Source organism: Sturnira hondurensis, unplaced genomic scaffold (assembly GCF_014824575.4).
Source record: "Sturnira hondurensis isolate 20B ecotype Veracruz unplaced genomic scaffold, ASM1482457v3 Scaffold0018728, whole genome shotgun sequence".
In the NCBI taxonomy this organism is placed as follows: domain Eukaryota; kingdom Metazoa; phylum Chordata; class Mammalia; order Chiroptera; family Phyllostomidae; genus Sturnira; species Sturnira hondurensis.
The window spans coordinates 13,037,821-13,049,066 of NW_028091359.1; the positions used below are offsets into that span (position 1 = coordinate 13,037,821).

General features: G+C 44.4%; 1 protein-coding gene across 1 annotated transcript; it reads right to left on the reverse strand.

Moving 5' to 3' along the window:
• Positions 1-8,879: 8,879 nt before the first annotated feature.
• LOC119003720 (C-C motif chemokine 2-like) lies at positions 8,880-10,779 on the reverse strand. Its single transcript, XM_037070246.1, has 3 exons — positions 10,631-10,779; positions 9,720-9,834; positions 8,880-9,375 (listed from the first exon to the last, which is right to left on the reverse strand). The coding sequence occupies exons 1-3, from the start codon at positions 10,704-10,706 to the stop codon at positions 9,270-9,272; spliced, it is 297 nt and encodes a 98-aa protein (XP_036926141.1). The 5' UTR covers positions 10,707-10,779; the 3' UTR covers positions 8,880-9,269.
• Between the last annotated feature and the right edge of the window lie 467 nt (positions 10,780-11,246).

Sequence of the window (11,246 nt, forward strand, 5' to 3'; positions counted from 1 at the left end):
ACAGTGTTCTTTGTTGTCAGTTTTTTTCTTTCAACACCTCATAACATCAGCCCACTATTTCCTGACTTAAGGTTTCCGCTGAAAAATTTGCTGATAGCCTTTGAGGGGCTATCCCCTGTAAATTACAAGCTCCTTTTCCTGCTTTTAAAAATATCTCTGGTATTAGGTTTTTGACAGTTTTATTACATTGTATCTTGGAGAAAGATCTCTGAGTTTGGGGATCTATATGAGCTTCATAAACTTGGATGGCCAAATGCCTCCCCGGATTTGGAATGTTCTCAGCCATTATTTCTTTACAGAAGCTTTCTCCTGCTTCTTGCCTGTCTTTTCCTAAGGCTCTAACAATGTTCAGACAGTTTCTCTTGGTTCTGTCCCATAGATTACATACAATTTCATCACTTTTGTATTCTCTTTTTGGTTCTTCTCTGTGTAATTTTGAAGGTCCTGTCTTCTAATTTAAATTATTTCCCCTTAATCCATTCTGCTGTTGATAGCCTTTACCATATTTTTAAATTTCATTTATTGTATCTTCAGCTCTAGAATCCCCCTTTTTGGTGATTTCCATCTGTTAAAATTCTAATTTTGTCCAAGTACTGTTTTCCTAAATATTGAACTGTCTTTCCCTGTATTTTTGTAGCTCATTGACCTTCTTTAAACTGACTATTCTGTGCCCTCGCTGAGTAGCTCATTTGGTTAGAGCATTATCTGGATACATTAAGGTCGTGGGTTTGATCCCCAGTCAGGGCACATACAAGAGGAAACCAATGAATGCATGAATAAGTGGAACAACAAGTTAATGTTCTCTCCCCACCTCGCAAGGTCAATAAAATCTCTATTCTGAATTCCTTTTCAGGGGTATTGTTGATTTCCTTCTCTTTGGGGTCAGTTATTCGAAGATTATTGTGATCCTTTTGTCGTATTATATTTTCTTTATTTTTGTTTGTGTTCCTGAAGTCTTGTATTGTTAAAGTAGAAGTTACCTCCTCCAGTTTTTACTGTCTGATTTCAAGAAAGGAATGCCTTCCATCAGCCCTGCTAAGGATTTTGAGGCTTTCTCAGAACTTCTATGGGTATGCTTAGTCTGTGCTTCTTGTTCCCCCCTGTGGCAGAATTCTTAAGTTTGAATGCCTTCTGCCAATGCAGACAGCCTCTTTTGCTTTCTCAAGGGTGCAAGTAAAGGGGACATGCGTTTGTGTTCTCTCCCTGGCCCACAGATTCAGACCAGCTTTCTGTTCAAGCTCACAAGATGTCTTCCAAAGCTTGCTCTCCCCATTGCCAAAAGCACTCACAGGGAGCCAGCCACAAGTTGCGCGTGTCTGCAGGCTAGTCAGGGGGATCTGCAGGGGAGACATCTCTTGTGGATTGTGGGTGGGTTACCTGGTGGAGTTCACAGTGCCCTTAACAAGATCTGTATCTCTTTAATACCTTCCAGAAGTCCTATCTGCTGTACTCCCCAGCCTCTTTCATTCCTCTCAGCTCCCAACTTGGTACCATGGATGGGACAGGAGAGCAGTGGGTCTCTTTGACAGCATTCAGCACACCTGGGGCACAGGGGAAGCTCACTCACACACTCTCACTTCCCCCCACAGGAGAAATAATGAGTCAAGGAGGCCTCTTTCAGCACTGAGCTGTGCCTCTTTTGGGGAGGGGTGATATGGATAGTGTGCAACCATCCTTTTTATCCTCTCCAATGTGTCTGACCTTGTTTGTTTTTGCTCCAATGGCATGCTGGAACTTCTTTCTCTGCTGAAAACCTGCACTTCTGCAAAGGTGCTCTCATCTGTGGGTGATTGTCTGTGCAGCATCCTCCAGAGGCCCCCAGACTACAACCGAGAGGGACTACAGCTGATTTACGTGCCACAGCAAATTCCACAGCAGGGATTGAAATCTGCACGCATTTTACCAATGAATGAGTGGGCTAGACTCCTTCCAGTTCTCCTGCATGGGATGCTAGATCCCGCAGCTCCCAAATAGGTGCTTTTGTCCGTGGATGGATGCAAAACGGTTGCTGCTGAGGAGATATGGGTTCACTCTTTTCTCTGTGACTCTTTTCTTTTGTGATAGTTTCTAATGTAGCATTTTATTTGTTCTTTTCATATATTTTTACGTTATTTTCTTAGCAGTTGCTCTGACGATTACCATTGTCATTGTAATTTATTACAACCTAGTTTAGGTGTATAGAATTTCTTTTCAAGTTTTTAAATTATATTTTATTGATTATGCTATTACAGTTGTCCTGATTTTCCCCCTTGGCCCCCTCCACCCAGGCAATCCCCCCACCATTGTTCATGTCTACTGGTCATGTATGTAAGTTTTTTGGCTACTCCATTTCCTATATTGTACTTTACATCCCCATGGCTATTCTGTGACAACCTATTTGTACTTCTCAATCCCCTCACCTCTTCACCCATCCTCCCCTTCCCCCCTCCCATTTGTTCACCATCTGGTAAATGTCTTCTCTTGCTGCTTTTAAGAGTCTCTCCTTATCTTTAAACTTTGGCCTTTTAATTATGCATCTTGGAGTGGGCCTCTTTGCATCCATCATAATTGGGACTCTCTGTGCTTCCTGGACTTGCATGTCTATTTCCTTCACCAAATTAGGGAAGTTTTCTTTCATTGGTTTTGCAAACAGATTTCCCATTTCTTGCTCTTTCTTTTCTCCTTCTGGCCTCCCTATAATGTGAATGTTGGATCTCTTGAAGTTGTCCCAGAGACTATTTATACTGTGCTCATTTTTTTGTGTACTTGTTTCTTCTTCTTGTTCTGCATGGTTGTCTTTTGCTTCCTTATGTTCTTAAATTGAATTGATTGTCAGCTTCATCTACTCTACTGTTCTTTCACTGTAAATTGTTCTTTATTTCAATTAGTGTATCCATTGTTTCCGACTGGGTCCTTTTGATGCTGCTGAGGCCCTCACTACGTTCCTTGAGCCTCCTTATAAATATTTTGAACTCTGCATCTGAGAGATTGCTTATCCTCATTTTGTTTAGTTCTTTCTCTGGAGTTTTGATCTGCTCTCTCATTTTAGCCATGTTTCTTTGTCTCCTCATTTTGGCAGCCTCCCTGTGTTTGTTTCTATGTATTAGGTAGAGCTGCTTTGACTCCATGTCTTGGCGGTATGGCCTAATGTAGTAGGTGTCCTTTAGGGTCCAGTAGCACATCATCCCCTATCACCCAACCTGGGTACTCAAGGTGTGCCCTTTGTGTGGGCTGAGTGCACCCTCCTCTTGTAGTTGAGCTTGGTTGTTGTTGGCAGGTCAATGGGAGGGATTTACCCAGGCCAGTCAGCTGCAAGGACTGGCTGTGACCACTGACCACTAACCTATGCCCTCTGTGGAGAATCAGCTGTGCAAAGGCAGGGTAGTAGTGCTCTGACCTGGTCTGTAGCTGTCTACTGGGTGCACCAGCCCTGGGGTTCCCCAAGTGGTACAGGCCAAGGTCAGCCCACACGTGTGTTTTGCCCCAAGGCACCCTGCCTGAGCTATGAAGCAATCTGAGATAGCTGCTACTTGTGCCAGGCTTGGAGATTCCCACGTGAAGCCAAGCCGTGAAGCTAATCTGGCTACCACTAGGGTTCACTGAAGCCAGCTGTTGCTTGTTTGACAGAATTTAGGAGGCAAGACTAGCCATTCTTATGGAAAAACACCTTGGATTGGTCCATACATTGGGTGGGGCAGAGCTTCTGGGGAACTCCAAGGTAGGTCAGTGTTAGCCGTGTTGATGGAGTCTCAGATATGGCACCAGCTTGCTAGCTCTGTGTGGGTGGGGTGGGGGAGGTTAACAGAGACAATGGCCCCTGTTTGCCTTGATGCCGGACACTTCAGTTTGTCCCTGTGTGCCACTGGTGCCAGAGCTCAAAGGGAGTGAGTCTGAGCAGGTGAGTCCATGTCTGGGTTCTTTAAGAGGAACTGCTTGGGGCTCCAGAAGTTCCTTTTACCAACTCAATTCCCACTGGTTTTTGCGGCCAGAAGTTGTGGGGACTTATCTTCTGGTGCTGGGATCCTGGGCTAGGGGCTGTGGTGCAAGGCTGGGACTCCTCGCTCCTGAGATATTCTTCCTGAATATTTATCCATGTGGTGCGGGACCAGTTTGTTCCATGTCTGCGCTCCTCCTACCAATCTGAACGGATGTGGTTTCTTTAATTCCATAGTTGTCAGACCTCCATTCAGCTCAATTGCTGACATTCTTGAATGATAATTCTTCTATATTTTAGCTGTAATTTTGATGTGGTTATGCGAAGAGGCGAGTCATGTCTGCCTATGCCGCCATCTTGACCAGAAGTCCCTGGAGGGTTCTGTGCTCCTGCAGCCACAGCCAATTCAGCCCCACTGCACAGCTGAATCCCAGTTTATACAATTTTAATTTCAATAGTACATGAATCCTTTAAGCCTATATAGCTTTGCTCCCTCCTCACATTAAATCTGCTATGCTCACAAATTATATGTGTGTATGTGGCATTCCTCTCAATACAGATTCATATTTATTTCTTTATGCATATGCCTTTTAAATTAAATGCAAGAAAAATAGATTAAATAAAATATACACCTGTACTGCCTTTTATATTTATGTATATATTTAACTTCACCTTTATTTCTTTGAATTCCTGTCTAGTACCTTTTTCTTTTACCTGAAGAACTCCTGGTAGGGTTTTTTTGAGTGCTAGTAATGTCTTCATTGCTGAAGGATAATTTTATCTGATACAAATTTGTTGGTTGACAATTTTTTTTGTTTCAGCACTTTGGATATGTCATTCTATCCCCTCCCCCACAGTTTTAGGGTCCTTTATGGTTTCTGGTGAGAACAGAGAACCCAGAAATAAACCCTCATGTATATGGTCAAATGTTGTTAGCAAGGGCGTGAAGACCACTCAATTGGAAAAGGAGAGTCTTTTCAACAAGCGATGATGGGAAAGTTGGAAATCCACATGCAAAAGAATAAATTTGAACAACTTATCTTACATCATATATAAATATTAACTCCAAGTGGATCAGAGACCTAAATAGAAGACCTAAAACTGTAAACTTATTAGTAGAAAACATAGGGGAAAATCTTTAGGACGTTAGATTTAACAATAATTTCTTGCGTGTGATACCAAAAACACAGGAAATAATGCAAAAACAGACAAACGGAACCGCATCAGACTTTAAAATTCTCTGTGCACTGAATTATGTACTCAGCAGAGTGAAAAGCAACTTACTGAGTGGCAGAAAACATTTACAAAGCATTTAGTTGATAAAGGGTTAACATCCAGTACATATAAAGAATTCCTGCAACTTGACAACAAAATAACCCAGTTTTAGAAATGGGCAAAGGCCCTGAATAGACATTTCTCCCATGGCTAATGGCATATGGAAGGATGCCCAACATCACTAATCATTAAATGCAGACAAATCAAATTAAAATGAAATATCGCATCATACCCATTAAGAAGGCTATTATTTAAAAAAAGGTGTTGGTGAGAATGTGGAGAAGCTGAGACCTGTGCACACTGTTGATGGAATGGGAAATGGTGCAGCCTGTGTGGAGAACAGTGTGGCAGCCCCTCGAAAAGTTAAAAATAAGATTACCCTATGATCTGGCAATCCCACTTCTAGGTACATATCCAAAAGAACTGAAAGTAGGGTCTTGAAAATATATTCGCACGACTATGTTCATTGCAGCACTATTCACCATAGCTTAAAGGTAGAAGCAACCTAATGTCCACTGATAAATGAATGGATAAGCAAAGTATGCATTCCTACAATAGGATATTATTTAGCCTTAAAAACAAAGGAAGTCCTGTCATATTGTGTATCATGGATAAATCTTGAGGACATTATGCTAAGTGAAATAAGGCAATAACATGAAAGGAAACACAGTATGATTCAACTTATGTGAAGTATCTAACGCAGTCAAGTGTATGCAAACTGAAAACAGAGTGTTGGGCACCAGGGCCCGTGAGGACAGGGAAGTGGGGAGCAGTAGTTGAATGAAAATGGAGGTTTAGGTTTGCAAGATGAACAAGTTCTGGAGATCCATTGCACAGCAGTGTTAACACACTCAACACTACTGACCTGTACACTTACACATGGTAAATATGGTCAATTTTAGGTCGTCTTTTTTTAACCACAGTTTTTAAAACAAAGTTTTAAAAAATGAGATAATGAGGCCATGTAGAAGTAAATTGTATACGTCTACCATTCAAAAGTGAACAATTTATCCCTGAACCACCCATGTACCTGATGGAACAGTGACAATAGAATCACAATGATTGTTCCCACTGGGGGACAGCCAGCAGGGACTGATCAGAGCAGTTCTGAGACACGGCGGGGCGGACATTGTGAAATCCCGTTCCTGGAGCGGGGGCTCTGATCCTGCTCTCGGGAGGAACTCCCTCGTCCAGGGCCTCGAGATCCACCTGTAGCCCCGCTTTTTCTTGTCCATTTCTCCTCCTTAGCCCCTCTAGGAGTGGATCTCAGTGGATGTGCCCTTCTCTGGTGGCTGTCATTGCTTGTCTCTGGCTCACGGGAGATTCAAAATTTGTTCTCCAGGTAGAACACCCAAAGCCTCTTTCAGTCTTGGCTCCCAATTTTCCTGGCGACATAATTCCCTCAGCAAACGACTACTAGGACTTTTCTGAAGTATCGGGAGTCCCTCCCTACATGCAGCCCTTGCCTCCATCCACGCCTCTCTTTGAGGCTGAGTCTCCCAGGCTTCAGCGGGAACGCTGTACTCTCACCTGTTGTCTTCCTGAAGCCACCCTATCCAACGGAAGGCTTTATGCATGCTTTGTTATTTAAAACCTCTTTTTAAATCCCACCTCTGCTTGGGATGGTGGAAACAGTTGGATTTTTGAACGTTACAAGGTCCTAAATCTCTGGACTTCCTAGTCCTCTGCCCTCTTGCTTGGAGACTGATCAAATCTAGGTCAGAACAAAGCTCAAGGCAGAAGCTGAAGAACTGGCTGGCAATCCCAGCATCCTGACCATGAGAGAACTGAGGAATCTAGGGACCCATACTCATCTGTGTATCCAGATCTCCTGAGGAACTCATTAAATGGTCCAATGGGAAGAGGAGTCTTCCCCTATTTCAATATCCTAAATCAGAATCCCTGGGAATGTACAGATGTTTCTAAAGGGACGTGGGTGGCTTTATGGCACAAGAAATTTAGGAACTACTTGATGCACAAAGTGAGTCCATAACCTGTGAGCCCACTGATGAAAGATGATTTGCACAAAGTTATCTCAGAATTTATACCCCAAACCAGATCCAGATCTCCAAAGCCAGGCCACAGTGTCCAGCTACCTGTTGTGAGCACATGCCTGGGCCGTAGCTGCAATAATCTGAATAATGCCCCCTTCCCGGAGGAGGCCCACATCCTAATCCAGTCCCTGGAAACTATGATATGGTACCTGGCATGGCAAAAGGAACTTTGCAGATGTCATTAACTCTTCAGATGGTGAGATTATCCAGGACTATCCAGACAGGCCCAGTGTAATCACAAACGTTCTTCTAAGATGGAGGGAGGAGGGTGAGGATCAGAAGATGTGAGGATCAGAGAGAAGAAGGAGGAAGAGGAGGAGGAGGAGGTGGAGGAGGGGGAAAGAGAGAGACCGTACAAAGAGGGTTTGAAGAAGCAGAAAGGGGGCCGTGAGCCAAGACATGCAGGAAGCTTTTTAGAAACTGGAAAAGGCAAGAAAATGAATTCTTCCTTAGAGTCTCCAGGAAGAATTCAGACCTCCAGAACTTAAGATACTGTATTGGTATTGATTTAAGTCACTAATTTTATAATAATTTGTTAGGTAGCAATAAGGAACTAATACAGATTGTTGTAACTGTAAGTGAGATGCTGCTGTAACAGTAAAAAAAAAACCCCATAAAAGTGGCTTTGGAATTTGACAATAGGCAGAGGCTAGAAAAAAATTTTTAGCCTGAGAGAAAAAGCCTGGATTTCCCAGAATAGACTGTTAACAGCTGCAGGAAATGAAAACACTACCCTTGGCATTCCCTCCCAAAACAGGCCTGTTGCCAATGTTTTGTGCTCACAACTTCTCATGCAAGGAATCCCATGCTTAGCTAGTTTCAGAATTTCCTGAAAATAAATAGGTGTGACTTGGAAAGGGAATATGAGCAGATTATTTGGGGGTTTGAGCACATGGATCACCCCTCTTGTGGCCTCCCCTCCTTCCAGACCCTGCACTTCAAACTGCTTGGCATTAGAGGGCCTCATACTCACTAACCTACATAACAATGTCCCACCGGTTTCCACTCCACTCCTTTGGACCCCGATTGCCTCCTGACAGGTTTTCTCCCTCTTTGATGTACATGTCATTTTTCTACCTCTGGGTATTTGCTTATAGTCATCCTTCTTTTCTTAATGACCTTGTCATTTTTAAAGAAAAACTCATCTTTCATCAAGGATAAATTCGAGTCATACCCTCTCTACGAAATTCTAAGTTAACCATCTTACGGGCAGTCATTAAGTTGCTCCCTGAGTTTCCAATGTCTGTAGTGTCTGTACTACTCCAGGTTGGAGGATTAATTAAGGGGGAGAGATTGGGGGCAGTTGCAGAAGATTATGGGAGAGAGTGTTGGCTGCGACCAGGGGCTGGGAGAAAAGAAATGGGGGCGGGGCTCTTGCTAAACAAGTGACAAAGGTAGTTGGGACCGGGGCAGATGGTGTTGGGGACTGGATCGGTAGTGGCAGAACGCCTGGTCGGGTCTTGCCCTGGAGCTTTCTTTAAGGCCCTTAGATGAACCCACCCAAGACCAGGGCAATTCACGCTCTGGTTCCTTCCAAACATGAGCCCAGTCTTCTCAAACCACAGCCCTCCCTCATCACCAAATACTCCACTTTTTGATTTCCTTCAAGAAAACACCAACAGTCAGGTTTTGTACAAAAATATATATATATTTATTGCTCAATAATTATGTCATATACATTTCCATACTAACACTGTTAGCAGTACCTTAGAACTGAAAACAATAGGTTTCTGCATTAAGGATTTTTGCAAGAACCCTCATTTCACTTGAGGGGTAGAACTGAGGTTCACAGAAGAAAGTGATTTGACCAAGTCTCCATCTCTAAAACACACAAGTATTCATGGAAGATAGACTTAAGACATACAATAACTTAAATAAGGTTACCATCATCACTTAAGACATCATGTTTCATATCCACAAACAAAGTTCATATTCTTTGAAAATATAATAAAATAATATCAGAGGGCATCTTGGGAAAGTTAGAAGATAATAAATTAGGTCCAGATTCTTGGGTCATGGGTGAGTGCTCATGGCTTCTTAGTTTGGGTTTTCTTGTCCAGGTACTCTATGGAGCGCTGGACCCAGTCCTCCTTGGGGTCAGAGCAGATCTCCTTGGCCAGTTTGGTCTTGAAGCTGCAGGGAGAGAGGGCACAGTGAGACGGAGTTCCACCGAGAGGCCAGCCTGCAAGTAAGGTTTGTTCTGCCCTAAGGAGCTGCTCTGAGAACTAGAGGATGGAGGGGGAACCCAGGGCAAGCTGCTCTGACAGGTGTCCCCAGGTGAAGCCACCCTGACTCCTGGCTAAAGAAATTGGAATGGTCTGGATTTGGAAAGTGATGTTGGGAGTCATTTTTTCCCTTGTGGACTCAGTTGTCCTACTGAGCATCTCTAATTCTCTGACTCTGGGGTCTGAGGCTTCTTTTTTTTTTTCCTTTCTGAAGAAGAACTAAACCAGGGAGGGCCGGTGTGGTTGACTTACATCACAGCTTCTGTGGGACACTTGCTGCTGGTGACTCTCGTGTAGTTCACCAGCTTCGCCATGGGGATCGTCTTCTGAATGAATGTATAGCAGCAGGTGACTTGGATAATTGCATCTAGAAATAGAACAACAAAGAAAAAGCCTTTTAGGATGGACTAGATTCTTCTGTTCTTAATCAGAGCACAAAAAAGTAGTGAGGAGAAGGCAAAGGGAAATCAGGAGCAGAGGGAGGACCCACTGAATTCCAACAGTCCCGCTGACACTGCAGAGCTGGAATGTCCTACTGACTCAGTTTCCTATGCTGTAAAATGGGTATGCAGCATTGATAACAGAGGGGAGGGAGAGCTGTTAAAACTGCATAATTCCTGAGAGTGTCATTGGGAAGAACTAATAATGCAAAATGTCATGGTCAGGGAAGTTCAGGGACTCCAGCTATGGGTCTCTTTCGGGGCCACAAGGAGTCTGTGCCTGTTCATGAGTCTCCCTGATACTCACCACCTCTAGTGCTGTGTCTCTGGAAGCTGGACCGAATGAAGCACAGTCTAGATTCTGGGTCTTGTTCTCTCCCTTTCATTATATCTGCATACCCACCACCGGACGCCCTGCTCTTTGGCTACCCCAGCCCCCAACCACCTCTGAAAGGAGCTGAGGTGGTAACTGCACTGGGGGTGTGTGTGTCCAGATCTGGAGTCCTAGAAGGAGCCAGATTTGGGGTCCACAGATGGATTTCATACCCTGGCTCCTCCCAGGGGCACCTGTGTGCTTAGGCTCACTCCTCATCATCCTCTGAGTCCCCTGATCTTGTAAAAGCAGTTGTGAAAGTGAGGCGGTGGGTACCCCTTCTGCTCTGATAGCCCACGATCACCCGTGGAGTGATGATGTACGGCAAAGGGAAGCGGGGAGGGGCTTACCTGGCTGAGCAAGCACCGGGGTGTTCAATGCAGCCACTGTGAGCAGCAGGCACAGAAGCGCTGCGGAGACCTTCATGCTGGAGGGTGAGGACGAAAACTTCAGTGTGGGAGGTGTTGGTGTCTGAGCTGCTCTTAGGCCCTCTGCTCCTCCAGCTGCCCTGCCTGCCTTTTATTGAAAACCGAGTGGGCGGGGCAATGCTTGGCCCCGGGAGTCCTCCTCCTCAATGAATGACGAAGTGAAATCTTAAATGTGCTGAGGCAAGTGGAGCATCCTGGGCGATTTCCAGGAACAAGGAGAGGAAAGCAGTGGGTCTGGACGGGGCACTTTTCGGCGGGTAGGGGGGGAACGGGGCACAGTTATAGCCAGAGTGATCACAGACAGGAACCAAGTGGGTTATTCTTTTTTTTTTTTAAATTAATTAATTAATTAATTTAACTTTTGTTCAAGTACAGTTTTCTTTCTTGTATTCCCAGCCCTGCACCCCCCAGTGCTCCCCACCCCCTCCCATCTCCGACCCCCCTCTTAGTTATTGTCCATGTGTCCTTCATACTTATTCATGTGAATCCATCCCCTTTCCCCTTGTGATTCTCTCCCCTCTCCCCTCTGGACCCTGTC